The sequence below is a fragment of the Rhinichthys klamathensis genome, unplaced genomic scaffold, assembly GCF_029890125.1.
Source record: "Rhinichthys klamathensis goyatoka isolate OS25496 unplaced genomic scaffold, OSU_Roscu_1.1 h1tg000004l_1, whole genome shotgun sequence".
NCBI classification, from domain to species: domain Eukaryota; kingdom Metazoa; phylum Chordata; class Actinopteri; order Cypriniformes; family Leuciscidae; genus Rhinichthys; species Rhinichthys klamathensis.
The window spans coordinates 3,107,831-3,132,596 of record NW_026606557.1 but is presented as its reverse complement, the minus strand read 5'-3'; the positions used below and the strand labels follow the sequence as shown (position 1 = coordinate 3,132,596).

General features: G+C 39.0%; 1 protein-coding gene across 1 annotated transcript in view; it reads left to right on the top strand.

Annotated features, from left to right (window-relative positions):
• baiap2l1b (BAR/IMD domain containing adaptor protein 2 like 1b) overlaps positions 1-24,766 on the top strand; it is a 78,856-nt gene that overhangs the window by 2,428 nt on the left and 51,662 nt on the right. The window contains exons 2-4 of the mRNA XM_056251539.1: positions 5,875-5,950; positions 8,031-8,117; positions 24,684-24,745. Of these exons, the coding sequence (XP_056107514.1) occupies positions 5,875-5,950; positions 8,031-8,117; positions 24,684-24,745 (225 nt within the window). The remainder of the gene's footprint in view (positions 1-5,874; positions 5,951-8,030; positions 8,118-24,683; positions 24,746-24,766) is intronic.

Sequence of the window (24,766 nt, the reverse complement as noted above, 5' to 3'; positions counted from 1 at the left end):
CGCGTCTCCTCGCAGCAGATCTTCGTTTGTGTGTGTGTGTGTGTGACGGGGGGATTCCTGACGCTATTTTGACTCCTTTACACATTTTATAAGCTCTTCACGAGTTCTCAGCTGGTCAAAATACCATCATATGTAGTTACGCATTTACAACGAGCACATTTAGCCCACAAGACAGCATTGGTTTGGATGTTCGACAAGCTCTGTTGCAAATATACTGTACGTCTTTGTTCGTTTTTGTTTTTTATCTTTAGGTTTGGTGTAAAAATGACAGTGTGAACACTAAGTGAAACAGGGCTAAATGTATCATTTACTTTTTCGTTTTCGGACCAAAGGAATCAAGAGAACTGAACTAGTGTGAACACAACCCTACCTTTACTCTGTGGAACACAAAAGATGGTAAACGGTTTCGGTTCCCATTGATTTGCATAGTATGGTCAAAAATATAATGGAAATCAATGGAAACCGAAAGTGTTTGACTACCAACATTCTTCGAAATATCGTCTTTTGTGTTTGACTTTTGGTGATCCTTCAGGCTTGGAACAACATCAGGGTGAGAAAATGACAGAATTAAAAATTTTGGGTGAACTATCCCTTTAATGTTTCAGGAAGTATTATTAATTTTGAAATTCTTTGTTCAGACAACTGTGTGTTAACTAGTTGGGACAACATTATCGGTGAATTCTGTTGGTCTAACATGGGTTTAAAGCAGTTTTTAAATAAATAACCAAACAGTATAGCTGTGGCACCGAATGAACGCTTTCATTGGTAGGAGGTTTATTTATTACCAGAGACCCGCTCACACGTCAGATCTGTCCATGAGTGTGTCATTCCAATATAGTTTCATTCCAGTATAATGTGAGCTGTGCCTCCTGTCATACCGGCAGGAGTCTCAGGCGGCTCGATACGTGTCAGGGAGTGGAGAGGAGTGGGCTGAAGTGAGGATTAGTAAGCATTAAGTAAGCACATGTATGCCGCTTAAAGTTCAGTAAATATAACCAAGCCCAAGTCTTCACTAGTGACTCATTCAAATCTCTGCTTCCTCTCTTCGTAATGCAGCTTTGGCAACTACTACAACACATGGGGCTTTTGCTCAGAAACTGATCTTGTTGTGAAAAGCAGTAGTTTTATTTACTTGTCCAAACTTCATTCTCCCAAACTTTGTCATTCCCATTATGTCACTACCAGGCTGTCTCGTCGACTCGAGGTAGTTCGCAATATTGACACGTAGAGGGGTGCGCATGAATTTATTCCACATACACTCTCGCTCCTGACAGAGGAGGAACAGGCACAGCACCTCAAACCCTGAGATGGGCAACCTGTGAGAAACTCTACAGAAAGGCTCAAGTGGGTCGAGTCATGACTGGATATTTCACACTCTCAATTTCTAATTGAAGGTCTCTCAGAGGATGTGTGTACAGAGTTATGTGAAGCTGATGATCGGCTCTCTCTAAGGCCGCATTTACATTACATGGTTCAAGTGACCCAATTCCGATTATTTATTTATTTTTTCCTTCCACGTGGCATGGATCGAATATGACCCAGGGACGTGTAAGCAGAATTACGATATTCTCAGTTTGGTTTCAGGCCTCATTTATATGTGGTGCGTTTTCCCAAATATGGTCGCAAGTTCCGTCGTCATCAGCATAGCTTAGCGAGACTGTTTCCCAAAACATTTGCAAGTAAACATTCGCTAACGGCATCTCAAAGTTGTGTGGTTGAAACGACAGCTCTCGAGCTGTGGTTAGAAGCATAGTTTCTTGTTTGAGTGACATGTGGACTCAATAAATCCTTAAAGCAAGCTGACATTCAGTTCAGTCTATATCTTTTATTTCGAATAAACACACTTGTAAATCATGTCTTTTAGTTTGTCAAGAGATTTAACGCGCCGTTTTTGGAGAGTGCGCATGTACATACGTGCTCTAGTGTGTAAGAACGAGCCTATGATTAAATCTGTAAATAAACCAAAATAACTGAGAAAAATGAGAAATATTCCTCAGATGCCATGTCTGCAATTTCTAGAAAACATCTAGCATTAATTCGGTCTCAAACAGATTTATTAAAAGAAGTTTTTACTCCACCATGTGCGAGACGTCATTAAAAACATGGTTGAACAACAAATTTGTGACAATATGGTTTGGTTTCGGGAAACGGATGTAGTTGGTTTCTTACTCTGGTAGTTAAGCAGTGAGTTACGTCGTTGTTCGAGAAACACACCCCAGATCGGATATTTCCGTCAATGCAAGTCGTACGTCATTGAAAAAGTGCCTGTGACGAATTACATCAACTCAAGTGGACGCTAACTAGGGGTGGGAATCTCTAGGCACCTCACGATTCGATTCGATTACGATTCAGAGGGCTGCGATTCGATGCTAAATCGATTATCAGAATCTTTTTTTTGTGTGTGTGTGACTATAAATACTTTGCTTTAAAAGTACAAAGTAATGACCCATAAAGAATTAACGTACAATATATTTTATTAACATTGCAAAGAACCAACAGGAAAATACATGTGTGTCTGAACTAGCAGCATATTTGTAGTAAATTAATAATATAACAACGACCGGTAACGTTACAGCCGAGTGTTTTTCCTCCTCTGGCTGGAAACGTGTCATTTGGCTTCATGTGTCTTGTTTCCGAAATATTTTAGTTTTACTCTACAAAGCTTACAACTAGTGTGGCTCTTGTCCAGCTCCTTTCCCCCTTCAACTTCAGAAGCCAAAATATTTCCACACGTCAGCTTTTAACGAGGAGGGTGTTTGGATTTGGCGCTCAGCCATCGCGTCCGCGTCTGTTATGTGCACGCCACAGACGGTCCGGCCACTGCACTTCCGCGCTTCAGAGTTCCGTCTTTCGCGTTCCGTCAATATTACGTTATTATAAATATATATCTAAAAAAAAATTTTTTTTTTTGAAAATCGATTTTTGACAATTGTGAATCGATTCAGAATCGTCCACGTCCGCATCGCGATGCATCTAAGAATCGATTTTTTCCCCCACCCCTAACGCTAACCGTGATCACATGACTCTTTTCAGTGGCGCCATGGAGGGCGAAGGCTCAACCCAATGTATTGTTGTTGACCTTTAAAGACGTTGCGGAAAGCAAAAGCTTGTGTTATCATTTAGTCTGTGTCAATTGCAAATTGTTTTTTTATAGTAAGATTTATCCGGGTCAGTATATCTACCTTGGGTTGTTTCGCCATGTGTATATTGCGGATATTGGATATAGGTCACTTTTAAAAGAAGATGTAAGCTGCTAACAACTCAAGTTCATAAATCGTCATGTGAAATAACACATTAGCATATTGTGTGTATAATACTGTTAGCTTTTTAGCGAACAGGCTGTTGATTACTTAAATGATAAGGTGTTTCCTCACACACAAGTGGTTTATTCGGTGTAGTGAAGCCTCCTCTCCATTGACATCCATTCATAGAAAAATGGCCTCTGCTCTCCTTCCCTGCGTACCAGCGTTAGCATTAGCCGTTACGCTTTTTCGGCTAAAGGTTGCAGGCTTGTCATCTAGTGGCTTTGGTAAAGGTACAACTCCCATCTACAAAGGATTACAGTACATTCAAAGAACATGTCAAATCACCAAAACAACCTGCATACAATTGGCTCTTTTAGCTAAAATTGCACAAAAATGAATAAGGAAAATAGAATCATGTCTATAATGAGTTGATTTAATAATAATGTACTAAAATTTCATCAACCGAAAAAAAAATCAGAGGCCGAAATGGAGGGTCAAAATCATTGACCAAAACAAAACAGTGACAACAGCACATTGGTGCTTCTCTGATGACCAAAGATATGTACAATTTGTTTGGCTGAAATACACTCACCGGCTACTTTATTAGGTACACCTGTCCAACTGCTCGTTAACACTTAATTTCTAAGCAGCCAATCACATGGCGGCAACTCAGTGCATTTAGGCATGTAGACATGGTCAAGACAATCTCCTGCAGTTCAAACCGAGCATCAGTATGGGGAAGAAAGTTGATTTGAGTGACTTTGAACGTGGCATGATTGTTGGTGCCAGAAGGGCTGGTCTGAGTATTTCAGAAACTGCTAATCTACTGGGATTTTCACACACAACCATCTCTAGGGTTTACAGAGAATGGTCCGAAAAAGAAAAAACATCCAGTGAGCGGCAGTTCTGTGGGCGGAAATGCCTTGTTGATGGCAGAGGTCAGAGGAGAATGGCCAGACTGGTTCGAGCTGATAGAAGGGCAACAGTGACTGAAATAACCACTCGTTACAACCGAGGTATGCAGCAAAGCATTTGTGAAGCCACAACACGCACAACCTTGAGGCGGATGGGCTACAACAGCAGAAGACTCCACCGGGTACCACTCATCTCCACTACAAATAGGAAAAAGAGGCTACAATTTGCAAGAGCTCACCAAAATTGAACAGTTGAAGACTGGAAAAATGTTGCCTGGTCTGATGAGTCTCGATTTCTGTTGAGACATTCAGATGTTAGAGTCAGAATTTGGCGTAAACAGAATGAGAACATGGAACCATCATGCCTTGTTACCACTGTGCAGGCTGGTGGTGGTGGTGTAATGGTGTGGGGGATGTTTTCCTGGCACACTTTAGGCCCCTTAGTGCCAATTGGGCATCGTTTAAATGCCACGGCCTACCTGAGCATTGTTTCTGACCATGTCCATCCCTTTATGGCCACCATGTACCCATCCTCTTATGGCTACTTCCACCATGTCACAAAGCTCTAATCATTTCAAATTGGTTTCTTGAACATGACAATGAGTTCACTGTACTAAAATGGCCTCCACAGTCACCAGATCTCAACCCAATAGAGCATCTTTGGGATGTGGTGGAACGGGAGATTCGCATCATGGATGTGCAGCCGACAAATCTGCGGCAACTGTGTGATGCCATCATGTCAATATGGACCAAACTCCCTGAGGAATGCTTCCAGCACCTTGTTGAATCTATGCCACGAAGAATTGAGGCAGTTCTGAAGGCAAAAGGGGGTTCAACCCGTTACTAGCATGGGGTACCTAATAAAGTGGCCGGTGAGTGTATATTGTTGTTGAGCAACTTGACCAATCATGAACAGTATACCGTGGTGAGTTACCCAAATCTAATTGCAGAAACTGTTGGTTTCAGTTTTCGGCTTCATGAAAACTTAAATTTTGGTTTCATTCATTATGATGCATCACTATTATACACTTTTTAAACAGAAGGTGGGACTTATATTGAGCTTTATGATTTCCCATTCAAATTTATTTCACATTTACGAGTGGACTATCCCCATCTTCTTATGTCTCTGAGGATGTATGAAACATTTGAAAGAATATTGCTATTTTTTTGGAAAATAGTATATAATATTGGTGTCTATATAATATTTGGCAGAATTGCAGTCTCATCTAGTGGGCATTCATTAAAAGTCAGGCCTGAGAGCTACTGTCTGTATTTAAGACCAAACTGGAAGTTGGTCCAACAGTTTATTCTGACTCATTGGTGGACGCTTGGACAAAATGAGTTACAGTGATTCGAAGACACAATATGTTTAACCACTAATTACAAACCAAAGTTATCCATGAAAATCGGACCTGAACCAGGTTGGAACTCAACAGTTTGTATTTTGTCGAGTCTCTTGATGGGTGGGTAGACAGCATACTAACATACCTAAATATGGTGTTACTGTATGTGCCAAAGCAGAAGCATTTTGCACTTTGATGGACCCCTGCATGCATCGTACATTAAACCAGAGACACTTTACAATGGGACTGAAGAGGTTGTTTCATGGACAGAACGGTCTCAGTCCACACAATGTCATAATTGCGATGATTACATCAGGATTGCTCATGCCAACTTTTTAACCATTTCCTTTGTTTGAAATCCTCTCTTGGCAGAATGTTATGGATCAGTTCAACCCGGGGTTACGTAACCTCATAAACCTGGGAAAGAGCTACGAGAAAGCCGTTTCAGGTGAGCCTTACCGTTCAGCAGCTTCCATATAGCATTAGTCTATATTTTAGGCGTTGTGTTATGAAGCATTTGGTTATTTGTGAGTCTCTACAGTCTATTTATTAGTGGTTGATAATAAATACTGAGTTTTTAATGTCGATATCTAGAGAGCAGACTGACAGATTATGGCATTATAAATAAACATCTGGTTAAAAGTTCTTTGCTCACCAGGGCATTTATTGGATCAGAAGTACAGTAAAAACTAATTGTCTAATTGCAGATATATTAAAATGTAATTTACTCCTGTGATGCAAAGCTGGATTTTCAGCATCATTACTCCAGTCTTTAGTGTCACATGATCCTCCAGAAATCATTATAATAAGACACATCCAACATCTCTTGTTTTAAAATAAAAATCATTCCAATCTATTAAGCTTTTAATGGCAATCAAGTGTAAATCTAAACAAAGGGCAGACCTAACATTTGATGCAAGACATCTAAAACATCAAGATGAGTTATAGAAAGGATGGAGCTTTGACTTCCCTTTCCTGTTTTTGTGTATCATCCCTCACTCCCACATATAGCTTTTCTTCAGATTGCTTACTTAGTTACATGTCAATCTAAAAAAGTATGTCTACTGAGCAAAGGGTAGGTTTCATCAAACCTTGAACCAATGTATTACTGTTTGAGGAATCGGGTTAGACATAATAACCATGATCCCAGACTAAACACAACGCCTCTTATACGGCTTGTTGTGCTTAGACTGACTGAAAAGGTTTTGTTGAGGTTTCTCTCTTCTGCTATAAACCCCGTGGTAAGGCATTGACTACGTTTTCATGCACCCTCGTAATGCAATTATAGTGAGATTTAGATACTGCGATTAAACTTTACCTTATGTTAACGCAATACTTCGATCAGGTTGATGCGATTAAGCTCATAATCGCAGTAACCATAATCGTAGTAAAAACGTGGATTATGCCAATTTTAATCACAATAAATTGGTATATTAACACTTTATTCACATCTATTCCACCAAAGTGCACATGTGCTTGTGACATGTACACACGAATGATGTTTTCATGCGGATTCGTAAATCATTTTTGGGGTGCTAACAAAACGGAGTTCGTGTTGACAGCGTTGCATGATGATAAAAATGCAGTATGATGATGGTCGAAAACATTGAAATGAAGATATTTAAGGCTCGTCACTGAAAAAAATCACATAGTCGAAGTAGAAATGTTTCGCATTTGACATAAGTAGATTAAAACAGTGGCCAGTAACACGTCTACTGTATGCGAGTTCATCATTTGTGTATGGGATATGGGATATTTGTAGGGCTGTTGTCAAAACTGTGGCGCTGTTACAAAATAGCCTAAATTACAGCATTTAAAGTTGGGGATAAAACATAGGCTAATTATATTTAGAATACAGTAATATATAACTGCTTATAAAGGAATAAATATCAAGGAGTAAATCAATGAAAATTTCTTTCTATTGGTAAAAAAATAAATAAATATGCAACTGGTCGACCAATGAGAATGTCAGTCGACCAAGACGGCATCGACCGATTAGTCGACTAAACGACTAAAGTTGACAGCCCTAGATATGTGAATATGTGATAAAAAAATACTTAGTGAATAACCAGAATAATGAAAATTGCATGTAAACGGGAGTGAAGAGGTTTTCTCGTGTCTGGTAAACGTCTTATCGTGATGAAGTCCTTAATCTGATTATTGTATGTAAACATAGTCAGTGTGTCGGCTTTTTAAAACGGCTCTCTAGACATCAGAGTACATCCAAATATCTTCTCCTCCCAGCTGCTTTTGAATTGCTTTTTATAATATGGTGATAACAAATGAGACGCGTGCAGATTGATGAAACAACATAATATGATACTCAAAATGTACTCACAAGTATTTTAAATTTGTCTGTGGGTTTTTGAATGGACACCAGACACCTCTGTAAATCAGAAAAGTCAGAATGGTGATCATCCAATGTTTTATAACTATCTTGCATTATGTTGTAATATAGAAAGTGAAATGCATGTCTTTCTTTGTTCCACCTCAGTAGAATAACACACGTTCTTATCCTCGCTTTGCAGCCATGGCTCTGGCTGGGAAGCAGTACTTTGATGCTGTATCTAAGATCGGGGAGAACGCAGCCGTGTCTCCAGTGTCCAGGGAACTGGGTGAGTCACGGCTAATGCTTTTTATTGAGAACTGCATGAGCCCTTTTCCATTTACTCTTCCTAAAGTGCCAGTTTTCATGTGTAGAGATTTGAAAATGTTGAAGAGGATTATATGGTGTCTTTGTTATAGAGTTCACAAAATAAAGAAAAAAAAACATCTAGGGTAGCAGTCACTTCAGTTCATGTGGTTGTCATTAGTACTGAACAATGAGAAACAAATAGACTTTTAATCTTTCATTATCACTATTTCCTCTATCGTGTTAAGATAACATGGGTCATAATCTGACGTTGTGATACAGAAATGTGCCATAAAGAATGTTACGTGTCCAAGTTTCGGTTTAATGTTCGGTTCAGCATGTTTGTTGACTTGGCATTGTATAGATCATGATAATGGTGGATATATTGCATTTATTGACCCGTGTCATGTTTGAGAAATCAGGGTTTTGATAGCACATGCTGACTGGTGTGTTTTTTTAACAATTGTCAGAACGCATGTGACGATATCAAATTGTCATGTTGCGATAATTGCTGAAGCTTTTATCACGGTGTACTGTATTATCACGATATTGAAATAAGTTGCAAAAAAAGTCATGATATATCGTATTACCATTTAACCGGCCCATGTCTACAATGGAATAAAGATTTCAAGCAACACTATGCTACATTGTATGCTGTACATTGCTTTCCCGGGACCAGAACACAACTACCGAGGGTGCTTCTGAAATTAGTGGGGGCGCTTAGCAGTTCAAGTGCAGACATAATGTGTAGGTCATTAATGGCACTTCAGTACACCAGTATGTACTAGTACTAGTCATGGTGGTGCTTTTTAAATATTCCTAAAGAGTGGGAGATTGAATTTTGAAAACATTAATTGCTAATTGCTTTCTGTGGTGGTATAGAAACATTATGAATTATTATGCGAAGTCATTTAAAAATAATATACATGATATGAGTGCAGTGTTTCCCCTAGGTTTTATGAGACCATGTGGGGTGGACCTCTGTTCCTTTAGGGGTGTCCAGGGTCATGCCAACCTCCCTTAAGACAGTTTTGTTCATTTTAAAGTTAAATGCATCAATCTGGATCACAAGTTTGAGAGTTCAAAATTAAAGGGTTAGTTCACACAAAAATGAAAATTACCCCATTATTTATGATTTCTATTATGATGCGTCGGGTCAGAGGTCACTCATCCGCCAGAAGTCGACTCGTGTACAGTCGTTACCGGAAGGCAGTGATTATAGTTTATAAAGTTATAAATATGGATATTTTTTCTTAAAAAACAAAAACACATGGCTTTGCTTACATACTTTGATCTTTGCTTTTTATTCTACCATAACCTAATTAATTTAAATCCATCCATTACATTGATAAAAATGTTTAGACCATGGCACTGCAGACGGTAAGATAAAAATGATAAACAATGAACTCATACTTTATTATTTATGAGCCACTGCCAATCTAGAAACAGCTTTTTGCTATTGGTTAAGGTTTAAGGCTATGGTAGACTGATCCTACAGCAGTTGTTTTGGGCCGCTTCATCCCAGAACAGGACTTAAGAACAGCAGGACGTGGACTGAGAGACTCCACCAGATCCTCTTGTGCGTATGTTGCATGGATTGTAGCCGAATACTCCTATTTCACAAATGAAAATTAGGAGACTGACTTTGCAAGGTCACGCACGATTACACATTACACATGCAGGGATTTCGTGTGCATGCTGGCTGGGATAAACTCAGCGAAATCTGCTCCGCCAACATAGACTGAGGCTGCTCTATTTTTGCATTTTTAAACCGGTTTTATTTTTCTCTCGGCAGTCTGATCAGATAATGAGAAGAACGAGAAAAAGCTGATATTATTTTCATTTCATTAGTCAAGCTGGAAATGGAAGGTTAAGTCAGGGCAAGTGCATTGTGGGATGCAGTATTGCACACAGTGAGCTCCCTTTTTTACTGCACAGTTTGGCAAATATAGTAAGCCAACCATGTGTCCCATGAATGCAGATCATTTGCATAATGCGTACAGTATACTGTAGATTCTGCAGACCGCAGGAATGGTGTGAGGGGTTTGGTAGTCATTATGGGAATGTCTGGGGTAGGGCTGTCGATTTATTTTTTCATATAATCAGATGCAAAATCAAAAAATTATTATACATTAATTTAAACAATGTTATTCCACATCCTGCCCAATGCTGTCCTCCAAACAATGCGTAATATAAAGCAATATCAAGTAATATAAAGCCTATGAAAACAAGTATAGTGAATACCTATGTAGGCTATGCTGTACATTATAAGCATATAAAAGGGTTAAAATACAAACATCACATTCTTAACCTAAAAACAACTGATTGCTTACTATTTTACATAGTTTGTGCGAAATTGAAAATTCCCTCATGTCGGTCTAAACCCATAAGTCATTCATTCATCTTTAGATACAAATAAAGATATTTTTTATATTTGCTCATCATTTCTGCCCATTTATTGAAAGACATTAAAGTAATCCATATGATTCAGGCTGGTCCGGAAACTCAAACCAATGAGGTTTGTTCTTGTGTGTGACACATGCATGTTTGAGCTTCTGTTAACCATATAAGATGTGCTGTATGTGTTTATATGTGAAAAAACTTCGATCGCGTCTCAGTAGAAGACTTGGATTGAGCCTACTCGCTCCGTGTAACACTTAAGGTGAAGTTTTCCAAACCTTACGTTATACTTAGAAAAAATATACTTATACTTAGAAAAATGACAGTTAAGGGGCTTTATGCAACACTTGAGCTTCTGTTAACCATATAAGATGTGCTTTATGTGTTTATATGTGGAAAAAAATGATAAATTAAAATTTGTTTGTCATATAAAGCGGCCGATTGCGTTTCGTTAAAAGACTTGGATTGAACCATGACAGTTAAGGGGCTTTATGCAACACTTATCGTTTTTTTAAAGGGGTCATATAATGGTACATGCACTTTTACAAGTTGATTGCACTGAAATGTGTGTTGGCAGTGCCTGTACACAACCATCATATAATGATAAAAATCCATCCAGTGTTTTTGTTTTAATCTCCTTATATGTTTTCCCCTGCCTCAAATTGAGCCGTTCGATTTTGTGATGTCACAAGCTCGCACGCCCCTCCCACGATTGTTGATTGACAGCAGCGTTTCAATCATAGTCTGCGCGGACCGGCGCGGTCATTGTTGATATGCTGGAGCACTGTCTATGAGCAGAATGGCGTCTAAGCGATTGTGGTGTTCTGTTCTTGGGTGTAATAACGAACACAGCAGTCATTTTAATGTTCCTAAATCCGAACCGCTGAAGACGCAGTGGCTGAGTTTGTTTTCGAAGGGAATATTCCCCACGAGCAACGTCAATGCTTTCATGTTTGCGGGAATCATTTCACACACCAGACTGCTTTATAAACGAGGGTCAGTATGAGCTGGTTTTGCTAAGAAGCTGCTCCTGAATAAAGGACCGGTACCAGCTATTCATGTTCCTGCTGAACCTCTAGAACAACTGAAGTGAGTGTAACGTTTTATTAAACTTTATATTAATATTTATATTAATCTTTGCAAATCGCTAGCTGCATGCTTCACAATGAATGCGTCTAAGGTTTACACTCAGGGTACATTACGGCATGTTTTCTATGTATGATGTTCTCAATATAATTCATAATCCCACGTTTATACTGAACAACGCGTTATGGTTATTGTGTTATTGTGTTACAAACGGTGTATGTACAGAACAGAGAGGCGGGGTCAGCAAAGCTCATTATCATTTAAAGTCATATGCACTGAAACGGCGTGCTGAAAACAGAGCTGTTTTTGACCAAGTAAAATAAGTGTTTTCTTACAATACTAATGAGAATTTTTAATTAAAGTATATTACAAACTTTTAATTTAGACCCTAAAGAATCATACTAGCTTGTACAAAAATGGCATTATATGACCCCTTTAAGAGATTACTTAAGGGAAATATAGATACTTTAAAGAAACCCTTAAGAATTTCACTTGTTGAAAGTCGAAACATTATACACCCCAAGTAACACTTAAGTGTTATTTTTTGCAACACCCTTAAGTTTAAGGGAAACCTAAGGGTGTTCCTGAGGGAAAATTACACTTAAGGTGCTTTATGCACCCGGGCACAGATCTTTGAGAAACACCAATGTACATGGTGTTTGTGTGCGAACACTTATCAACATTCATGCTTCAAAGTGACGGATGTTCTTTCCTTCATCTTGTAGTCTGGATGACCTTTCCTTGACCTTTTCCTTTGAGGGCCGTAACATTTGGACATCGCCTCAGTGGTTGTTAACACAATGTCCTCCCTATCCGTAGGCGATAAGAGCCGAAACTTGCGTCTGTTTGGGCAGATAACGTCCAAACGCAGGCCTCGCTTTCCCACGTCACCAGTGTTCCTCAGCGACTGGAGCCTCTGGAGCTCTTGCTTGGCTGAGCTGAAACCGGAGCCGCCTTCAGGCAGATGAGCTGACATTAGATAGTCTTGAGAGTCACGGACAGATTGACAACGAGGTCAGGTGTCAGAGAGATGGAGATGCTTTCATTCTTAACCAGTGGCACCAAAGACAACACCTCTGTCCTCCTGTGTTTACACCATTAAGCCCAACAAGTGTGATGTCCTGCTCGCTAAGAATAATGATGGCACTGTCGCTGTTTGAAGGAGGCACCTTGTTTTTTGTGGCATTTGACCGCATAGACTTCCAGAGCGCCTCGCTGACAGCAGAGCATCAAATTACGCTTGTAGAGTTCACTGGAAAATCATTGAAATGCCTTCCCATGGAGGTGTGCTGGTACTGTGGAAATGCGGAGTAATGCATGAACGCACATGTGCGGCACGCTTACATTCCTGCTCAGATACTGTGCGCCTTAGTGGATAAAGAGTCCTCCTTTTACTAGGGATGTGCGCCACGACAAATTAATTTAACGTTTAATGAAAATTTTGTAACCGACAAGTCGAGTGGTCTAAGAAACTCACAGAAGACTGATCCATATGAAACAATTGTACTTAATCAATGAATCTAACAGGCATTGAGTGCCACTGAAAAATGGGTTATATACATGCACTGTGATTACGATCATTGTACATTAAACTTAAGCATTCAACATTAGCCAATAGAGACATATTTATTCAAATCAACAGAAAGTGCATGCAGGACAAATAAGTACAAACAGAATGCGTTTCCTTTTAAACCAGCATGACATTTCATACCAGTATTGTCTCTCATAACCGTTGGTATCACAAGCCCATAAGCTTGATCGATTGTTAAATACCAGTTTGACATGGCATAACCTACACAAACCTTGTCAAAAGTCAAATTTTGCTTGTCTTACGAGTGGACGTTTCTCTGAGCCGTGAGGGACAGAGAAAACGAACAGTTGCGAGGTCTGGGGTAAAATGTAGGATTTTGTTTTCTGCTCCAGCTACATACTTTAAAAATCTTGAACATAGAAACATAAAACATTACAAAACATAAATATGCAGATAATGTAAACAACTAGGCCTTGTATTTCCAATGTCGACTAGCAGCAGCAGTATAGTTTACTCGACTAGTCTCGCATATCCCTACACTAGATCAGGGTCATCAAGATTAAGTGGATATGTGAGTTAGGAGTGTGATTGTGATTGTGCTTGTGTTGAACTGGTTACAGGACAACAACACAAAAAGTGGACTTTGCAGTCTGAAATTAATAGTTACTCCAACATGCAGTTGACTCTTACCAGTTAACACTTACACTACCATTCAAAAGCTTGAGGTCAGTAAGGTTTACTAATGTATTTGAAAGAAGTCTCTTATTCTCACCAAATGTGATCAAAAATACAGTAAAAACAGTAATATTGAGAATTATTATAACTGTTTAAAATAACCATTTTTCTATTTGAATATATTGTAAAATGTAATTTATTCCTGTGATCAAAGCTGTATTTTCAGCATCATTACTCCAGTCTTCAGTGTCACATGATCCTTCAGAAATCACTCTGATATGATGATTTGATGCTCAAGAAACATTTCTGATTATTATCAATGTTTAAAACAGTTATGCCGTTTTATCAAAATAATTTTTAGCTGTAGCTTTAATGCTCATATCATAAGGAGCCTCACAAACAAAACCCCAGCTCTTCCTGTATCCTCTGGGCCGCTTTTAAATCCACCTTTAATGCACTTTCCTCGCTGTCTGAAGTGTACATATGAGTAGACTCACTCCCTCTGTCAAAATCGAGGGGTCTAGGGTCCAAATAAACAAAATTGAACGCACTTCCAAATGGCGAGTGTATGTCTAAAAGTGGTCTAAAACTGAACTGCTCTTGCCGCGTTTGCGAAAATCCGATCGCATTGCTGTTTTCAACCGTCTATATTTATTGAGTCTGTGAGCTTGAGAGACAAAGAGAAGTGAATTTGTATGCTATTTTTCCTATGAAATCCCCAGGCTGCTTCTGTGCTAGAAAAACGCTTGGAGCATTGTGATATTACCCTGTGCATTCATTCAAAACGGTCTTTCTGGTTCCCTATATCACTCAATTTATGATCACACTGCTTAGAGTCATTAAAACGCTCATACAGTCGGCAGAACACAAGCATAAAGACACAAAGGATTTAATGCACCATTAAAAGCACAATATGTACTGTAGGATTTTTAGAAACCATGGAAACACCAACGATGCTTTAATATATTACGTGTTTAATTGGACAGGTGAGCAACTGTTTGGATACATTCATCGACAGAAAACTAATCATTGTTATATAGCTCAACATAGCTTAGTCTTATTGTTTCTGTCAAATATGTGTCCAAACTCAACATATTGCCGTTTTTTTTTCATATACTTTGTATGTTTTAATAGATCACACACTGTATTTCTCATCTCATCCCTAATTTTCCTTATTAGATAGTGTTAGTGTCACAGGACAACAGAAAGGTGAAGACGTGGTTTTCTCTGTTTGTGTTATGTCATGCTTATAGTGGGTCAAATATTTCTTCACTTTGTCAGGAGCGTTTAGGCTCAGTTGTTGAAACCCCACCTGTTGCCTGGACTCGTGTTGTCTTTCGGGAAGAACACACAAACAAAGCAGGAGTAAACCACAGCCCAGGAAGATGCAAATCAGCCTCTGTGTGTCTCGAGTGACTCAAGCCTCTGCTTATCATCATTGTGCATCGGGGCATGAGTCTCTAAGCCAGGAGATCAGCCCAGTCCTGACACATTTCATTTTTGCCCGTTTTGCTTTCTTTTTTTTTTTTTTAAACAGACAGTTATGAACCAGCTTTGAGAGTTTGCTTTCATTATTACTCCAGTCCGCTTGTTTGCTTTCCCTCTGATTGACTACTGATATTTGCACCTTTTGTGTAAAACACCTGTACCTTCTATGGAAAAGGATTTGTTCTGCTACAAATAGAAGTCATTGTGTACTCATGCCTTCACGGCATTAATCCCATATGCTAGAGCTGCCTGGTTAAGCGTTTAAAGATCGCGATCTCGATCTTATACCTAAATGACAGTGATTAGGCTACATCTATTAAACTTTTGACAAGTATGACCCAGGGTTTCCGTTGTCCGGTAATTACCGGACATTGGCCGGGAAAAAAAAGAAATTTTCTCCGGTCAAATTGTCAGATTAAAATTGCGTAATAATCCCGCCCCCCTAACACAATATGAATTTGAGAATAAGCCTAAAATGTATAAAGCAAAAATACACCGACCTTTGGCTATGTTATAAAGGAACAGGCTCTACCATTTGAAAGTTATTAAACAACATCGCATGCTGCATTTCAAATAAAGCGCACGCCTAAAACGGCTGTAATATAGACCTAAACAACGAACGATTGAGTGAGACGTTTCAGATATGGCCAGGCCCAGGCAGGCTATAGCCTTAAAAGCTTTTTTCAGAGGCCAGACGCGACGAACGAACATCAGTGAATCAGGAATATCTCATTATATAGATCAGTGGTTCTAATCCGCGCACTCCTAGGCTACAGTTGTTTATTTTCTCTCATCAAAACTGAATAGCATATGTTCATCAGTGGTTACAGCCTATATCAAGCAGGGACACGTTTGTGTGCATTTTGTTTTGTGATTTCACCGGAATGAATAGAGAGTCTCCGCAACGGTGATAGATTGAAACGCACGTCCGAGTGAAGATTGCGCAACTCGCGCATCACGTCGTCCATGCGTCCATGCTTGATTTAAAAAACAACTGATTTTAGCGCTAGATCTCTTATTTAATAGCAAACTAAATGAATGATCTGCTAGTTAACTGGAGATGTTTTATTTATATTAGGTACATCCGTGCCTCAATGTTTCAAAAAGTGAATGTGTGTGAAACCATAGTAAAAAAACAAGTGGTGTTGATTGACGCCAGTCAGACGTTCATGTTTTTTTCCGTCTATTTGAAAGTTAGGCTAATAAACATGTTGCATTCTATACGGCCTGATTATGTCATTTTTTAAGTTACATAGCCTGCCTCCAGTTTTCCTCAACTTGACTAATTAAGAGGCGATATTTGACCAACATATCATCAAAATGTCCGTTAAACGAAACCTAGCAGAAACTCTGGTATGACCACAGCGAACGTTCAGATCTGTGTTGGCGCTGGCATGAGCCGGGTAGAGCAGTTGCCATGTACAGGTATGAAACAGCGTCACAGTCTTTCAACCACACAGTATCATTATTTCTGTGTCAAATTAATTCAAATTATCACAGAAGAACTGGGATAAAAGTGTATTGTTCGGATTCAAGCGCTGATGTCTATGGTAGCAATCAAGTAGAGTCCGTCAGGGTAACCCTATAATTCATTACATGCATGGACTTCATAGAAAGAAAATATATTTATAATAAGACCTATACTGCATTATACGAACAGTTATAGTTTCATTTATATTATTTTTATAATTACTTATAAGTCATGCATTTGCTTTTTCAATGCGTATACTCATAATCCATTATACACTGATTTCTAAGTATTAATTAGTCAGTCGTATGTGGTTACATGAATGTATTTATAAAGATGCAACCTGCATTGCTATAATGTTATTATATCATAGTTACAATGGCCTTTTAGTAATTCAGATTTATTTCTGTCAAATAAGTGAATATACTGTATTGTTATTAATAGGCGTGTTCTGTTCTTATAAATACTTATTGCGAGTGATAATACAGTTTCTAACCTCTATAAAGGCATCATTGATGGCTTTAAGTAAAGTCAAAACGTAGAATGTAATTTTCCAAAAGTAAATCATGAAGATGAGCTCATAATACATTTTAAGTTGTTTATTTGTAAATGTAACTAATGAACAATAATTCCTGTTATAAAATAATGGGGTAAAAAACTGAAATCATGAATACTAGCAATTCCATGGCTGAGGAGATATAGATTTTAACGAATCATAATTACCATTCATGACCTCTAATGCAAATATTAGCCGTTTAATAGCTAATTGGTACAGCAAACAAGTGTAAAAAAATTCTAAATTATTAAAATTAAATTAGATTAAAAAGGCTACACCAAATATGCCTTCTTTATGGTTTTACCATGACATACAGCGGTTAGAAACACAACACATGTTTAAATATTAAGGTTTCTGGGCAGAAAGCGAAAGTAAAATGTGCACTGCCATTCATAACGGTGCGTTTTCACTTTACTTTTGCTGAATTAGCACCAATTCAGGGACGCACAACAACTAATTCTTTGCAGGTTACCTATTTGCATTGGGTTTAAATCCAAAATATTGCCAAATAGGCGATTTTACATTTTACATTGAAACCAAATCTTCCGCCATCGTTTTGTCTGTCACTCTCGTAACGTGAGAAATGAAATCTGACCCCTGCTGCTGATCTGTGCTACGAGACTCTCGGCTCAAGCTGCATTGAGGAAACACCTTCAGTTTTTAATTGTAGTGTCTGTTCTCTAACTGACTATATAAAAAAAAAATCAAACAACTGTGGGGGCTGCGCCTCGGAGAGCAAGTGATGTAACCGGTGAATTACAGTAAAATTGAGTGGGTCCAATATCATTGGTCTTAAATACAATGGTTCTGACGCCCATGGGGATTTCAGTCTAAAATTACAATGAAAAGGAAATTTTCCTTTGTTATTTTAGTCTGTTGCTCATTGTATGACTTCAGAACAAGACTTCAATATGGTGCTTTCGTGATGTTTTTGTCCTTTTTGTAGTTTGACAGTATTTTATTGTGTATATAAGAGAGCTGTTTAAAAGACTCCACAGAGGTTTTAACTGCATAAAAACAACAGCATTTGGGTTTGGAGCAACATGACATTAAACAAATATCCACAGGATTTTACATTTTTGGCTTAGCTATTCCATTACAATCTGATTCGGGTCATTAAACTGAATAATACCAAACTGAATCACCTCACCAAACCAAAGGCTTTACCGTTTTAAGATCTTTAGATTTATTGAAGTATAGTGTTTGTAAAATAATAGATGTTCTTTTTTAGCCTCATTGTTGATTTTCTTTTACACAATGTCACCTGTTCTGGTGCCCACACCCATCTTTCTTGATTTATGTAACAGTGAATGCAGCAGTGACGGCCAGTCCCCGACACACACACACACACACACACACTCCCTCACCGGTGCCACAAAGGAAGCTTTTTACCAGGACGTTCTGGTGACCTTTAGTCTCCTGTGTTGTTTGAACTGTGCTTAGCAAGGCTGGCCACAGGACAGCAGTCAACACACATACACATCAGCGACCAGTTTGGAGAGTGTGAGAATTATATCTTGTGTCATTTACCCTTAAACTTAGATTATATTGAGTTAAAGCTTTACATTCTTTGGGAATCAAAAACCCATGAGCTTTCATTTTCAAACTCATGAAAATGATCTTCATTTACTCGCCCTCATGTCGTTCAAAACCTATAAGACTTTCATTCTTCTTCGAAACACAAATCTTATTCTTAGTCATTATTGTCCATGTGGTGAGATTTTGTTTGTGTCTTATGGCGATCACACATAAACACTCAATTTACACAAACTTAAAAATCATATCTGTCACCTAATAGAGTCCACACGTACTCATCATCATCACTGAGACCTTCTCGGCTTACATTCATGAGAGAAAAAAGATGTCTTTATTGAAACCCGAGATATTTCAGTCCCTCCATTGGAAGTCCAAACTTCAAAAGTATAGTTATCGTAAAAGAAATCCATATGAATCAAGCAGTTTAATTCAAGTCTCCTGAAAAAAACAAAAAAAAACATGATCGCTTTATATGATGAAATAGATTTAGTTGAGGCATTTACTCACAGAAACATTTATCAATGCACATACAGTATATGGATATCATCAAATATGCTAAACGGATACTCAAGTGTGTGTTCTTTGTGTTCTAAAACCTTTTTTATTAATATTAGGTCTTAAACAATAAAATAATGATAAAAAGGTCAATTTTTAAATAGAAATAGGTTTTATGGGCTTATTCAGACCATTTGCATGCCAACAACCCAACATTTTTTTTTTTTTTTTTTTTAGTCAGTCTGCAAAGAAAATTGTCCGACAGATGTAATCTGAGCTTTGTTCTTGTTTTAGACACACATTTTAAGATGGAAATCTGCACTGAGAGTCTTTAAAAATCCAGTGATCAGAAACGACTAGACAGAACATGGAGAAGTCATTGAAATTCATTATTTAAAAGGTCTGAGAGCTCTATTGGTACAAGAGTTGTTTATTGTGATCATAACTACTATTAAATAATATAACGAAGCTGCTGTTGCCGCTATTTTCACAGCAAGTCTAAGCAACGTCGTCCCGTAACTGTGGAAAAACCACCGCCTCTTGTGACTCAAGTTCTCCTCTCATGGGATCTGCTATCCCAGCGCTCGTCTCTCACTGAGAGCAGTTGTCACTCGTGTAAATCCATCTAGAAACGTTGAGCTTGAAGGCCGAGAGTTTGGATTCGCCGGTTCTCAGTTTCATGCTCATTGTAGCTGGAATGTTTGCTGTTGTTGTCTTTGATAATACAGAAGCGTTGGATGATCTATTGTATCACAATAACTGTCGACTGTAAAGCACTGGTCATGTCGCTGTTATGACTCTGCAGTCATTGTCTGCCTGCAGCTTTTGTTCTTCGCAGTGGAAGTTTCTGTGTCTGACTGGGCGGCACCTACGGCTGCTAGGATCAAAGTCTGTGGGTGAAAACACACCACCCCTCCCGCCACAGTTCACCCTGCCGTTCACCTTCAATTACTACAACATTCACATTCGGGTGGCTTGACCAACAAGCTCATGAACCCCTATGAATCAATACAATAACGAGCAGAGTATTTTGAATTTGTCAACTCATCTTTTATACCTTTTCGAGGATTCCCACGATCATGGAAATGTCGGAGAATTGTAAAACTTTCTCAGGACTTTTAAGCCGGAAGCTTAAAGGTGTTTGGGTACGCTCAGCTCCTAAATATTGGCTAGATATGTTTTCTTTGTGAGTCTTCTTAAAATCCCTAATCAGAAGTCACAGAAGTCCTTGGTTAAAAGGGCCTTTCTGCAACTTTTTGTATTTATTAGGGCAATTATGTTTTGGTATTGGCTATAACAATAAATTTGTTCTTGAGATTACATCAGTGCTTTAAATCAGGGAAGCCCGAACTTTTTACTACGATGGGCCAAGCTTGGTTGAGTATTTCAAAATTCAAATTCTATTTTATTTATATTAAAATGTACCTTTTTATTAAATGCACTTATATTCTCTAAATTACAAAAATAAAACAAATGAAACAAAAAATATGAAAACAATTGAATGCGATAAATTAAAGATAAATTAGAAATGAAGATGTTTCGGTGGGATGTTTTTTTCCACGTGACATGGCAGGCCAAATCAAAGGTAATCGCAGGCCAGTCTCTGCTTTGGATCCTTTTATCAATATGTTTTATTTATGCTGACAGATTTGATATTTTAACCTATATCTCTCCTTTTTGAGTGCCTATGCCTTGGCTCAATCTTCCATTACATTAATATTATTAATGTAGGACAATAATAACAGTGTTTATGAGAAAGCAGTAAATTCTGCTTACCGCTTGTATTTCCTGGACACTGGGCCTGTAAAAGTCCAGAAACATGGCTCCGTATAGGATGATTTACACTTTGCTAGGCCTAATCTTTCTTTTATGGCATTGCCGCAGGCACGCATAAACAAACGCACATGCCTCGAGGGCAGCTGATAAGACATCCGGGCTGAATCAGGGTCAGAGAGCAGATAAAGTTAAAGTGGGTCAGCCGAGGCACCTGCTGCTCTCAGGTGGCCTTGTGTGACTCATGTGACTTTGGACCAAGACTGGCTTCATGTTCTGGATCTCTCCCCACTCCCCTCGCCTCATTCACATGGCCGCACCTTGACTTTTGATTTTTCTCAGAGGCTGAGTTTCACGACACAGTCTGTTAAGCACCACATGACTAGAGCTGGAGCTTTTGATGGCAACCAGTGGTATGGCCAATTAATTGTTTAGTGACTTCCGATTACTGCGAATTATGTAGTTTATTTAGCTTAAGGAGTGATTCAAATGTTACGGTGTGCTGTGCTTTAGCGATAGTAACTCGTAGACTCTCAGAATATTAAAGGCCCAATGAAGTGCGTTGAAACGCACAGCATTATTCAATTTGTTGACGTAATTTCCACTGAAACGGAAAGACAGGGCGGGACATATCAAGCAGCTCCTCCCCTTTTATAAATAGCCAATAGTGTTTTGTTTATATCACAGCTCGGCAAATCCGCATTTGAAAGCTTATGACAGCCACAGTCTAACTATTAGACTCTTAATTGATTCCCATTTAGTTTTAATATGAAACTGTTGCTAAAGCAAAACAGTGATTATAATCATGAAGATGTGTATTTTGAAAAGTGTGTATGTTGGTACATCTCTTCTACCCGTTATCTTTTCTTCTACCCGCGCTGTTTCTAATGCCGAGTCTAAGCGTTTCTCCTCTTAATCTCCATATTGCTTTAAAATACACTCACCTAAAGGATTATTAGGAACACCATACTAATACTGTGTTTGACCCCCTTTCGCCTTCAGAACTGCCTTAATTCTACGTGGCATTGATTCAACAAGGTGCTGAAAGCATTCTTTAGAAATGTTGGCTCATATTGATAGGATACCATCTTGCAGTTGATGGAGATTTGTGGGATGCACATCCAGGGCACGAAGCTCCCGTTCCACCACATCCCAAAGATGCTCTATTGGGTTGAGATCTGGTGACTGTGGGGGCCATTTTAGTACAGTGAACTCATTGTCATGTTCAAGAAACCAATTTGAAATGATTCGAGCTTTGTGACATGGTGCATTATCCTGCTGGAAGTAGCCATCAGGCGATGGGTACATGGTGGCCATAAAGGGATGGACATGGTCAGAAACAATGCTCAGGTAGGCCGTGGCATTTAAACGATGCCCAATTGGCACTAAGGGGCCTAAAGTGTGCCAAGAAAACATCCCCCACACCATTACACCACCACCACCAGCCTGCACAGTGGTAACAAGGCATGATGGATCCATGTTCTCATTCTGTTAACGCCAAATTCTGACTCTACCATCTGAATGTCTCAACAGAAATCGAGACTCATCAGACCAGGCAACATTTTTCCAGTCTTCAACTGTCCAATTTTGGTGAGCTCTTGCAAATTGTAGCCTCTTTTTCCTATTTGTAGTGGAGATGAGTGGTACCCGGTGGGGTCTTCTGCTGTTGTAGCCCATCCGCCTCAAGGTTGTGTGTGTTGTGGCTTCACAAATGCTTTGCTGCATACCTCGGTTGTAACGAGTGGTTATTTCAGTCAAAGTTGCTCTTCTATCAGCTTGAATCATTCGGCCCATTCTCCTCTGACCTCTAGCATCAACAAGGCATTTTCGCCCACAGGACTGCCGCATACTGGATGTTTTTCCCTTTTCACACCATTCTTTGTAAACCCTAGAAATGGTTGTGCGTGAAAATCCCAGTAACTGAGCAGATTGTGAAATACTCAGACCGGCCCGTCTGGCACCAACAACCATGCCACGCTCAAAATTGCTTTCTTTCCCATTCTGACATTCAGTTTGGAGTTCAGGAGATTGTCTTGACCAGGACCACACCCCTAAATGCATTGAAGCAACTGCCATGTGATTGGTTGATTAGATAATTGCATTAATGAGAAATTGAACAGGTGTTCCTAATAATCCTTTAGGTAAGTGTATAGCATTCTGTGCCGAATTCAAATGGGTCCGATCTGTTTTCTGGTCTGCGCGACTCGATCATATGATCCGCTCATGATCGTGTCTCTGGAGCAGACTGTGTTCACGCTGCGGTGTTTGTGTGACACTAACGTGAAACCAGACTTCATTCGCCCCAATGGAAAGCATATTTACACTGTCTGAATCGTATCCTGTCCCCTATATATGCTTTATACCATGGTCTGGGTGAATACTCGATTCTGATTGGCTGCAGGGTGTCCGTTAAAAAGTGATAGAGGACACCAAGTAAAGTAGTTCTGGTGAAACTGACTGTTTACCATTCGAAATTAATAAATAAATGCGCTGCCTACAACAGCTGTGAGTAACCATAGCAAAAAGTTTTAAAAGACTGTAAACCTGCTTGATTAAAATGGTTTGGTCTACTTTAATCCAACTGTTCTGAAGAGACATGATCTTGGCTTTTATTCATGTAAACGCATCAAATATGGTCAATTGGAAACTCAACCGTACTTGCTTGACGCTCAAGAACAAACCTTATTGGTTCTTCTGGAAGCTCACTTGCGAGAACAAAACTCATTGGGCCTTGTGCGCCAAGCAAACCCATTGAGCTTCCATTTTTGTTTTTGGATTTTTTTTAAACTATTCCTTTAATATCAGCCATAGCATGAATGTATTTATCAGCTTATCAGACCCAAGCTTCACATCATGTACATTAATAATCCATAGTTCTCTATTTGTTTGACAATTTTAAAGACCATAAATTTGTCTGCGACGAGGTTATAGATGTATTATAGATATAAATTCACTGCATTCTCAGCTCGTGTTATTTTGTCTGATTATAGTTAACATGTTGTGTTTAGTACTGTGGGAGATTGACCCAAGAAGTCATGTGACGGAAGAGAGAGACTGTATTGTTGTTTCTATGGAAAACACTCGTTTTTTCTTCTTCCACATGTACACGCATCAGTCCCTAGGGCAGGGATAAAATCTCCTCTCACTAGAGCCGAGCAAGAGCTCGCTGTCTGTCGCTCTGTCCGACCATCAAATCCATTTCTTAAGGATGCTTAAGAATTGCCTCTCAAATAAGTGTTGAGTGAGTGTGTGGTGGGTGAATCCTTTATATAAAATGCTCTGATTTATGCCGTAGGTTTTGCATTTTAATCCCCATTTGATTACAGCGGGAAAGAGCACGCTGGGAGAAATATCCGTGCCGGCACAGCGTGTTTTAATTACAGTAGCTGCTCCGAGGGAGGGACTGTTCTTGGAAAACAAGGCTGAGGGGGTTTATTAGACTGGGGAATACTAAGGATTATTATATTAAAAAACAATGGATGTGTTAATGGCCTTTGTGTTGGTGTTGGAGAGGCTGATAAGTGTTTTTCTCTCTCCTTAGGGGTCGTCCTGATGGAGATCTCAGACGTCCACCGGAAAGTCAATGTAGAACTGGAGGAGAACGTGAGTGTGTCCTGTTAAGTG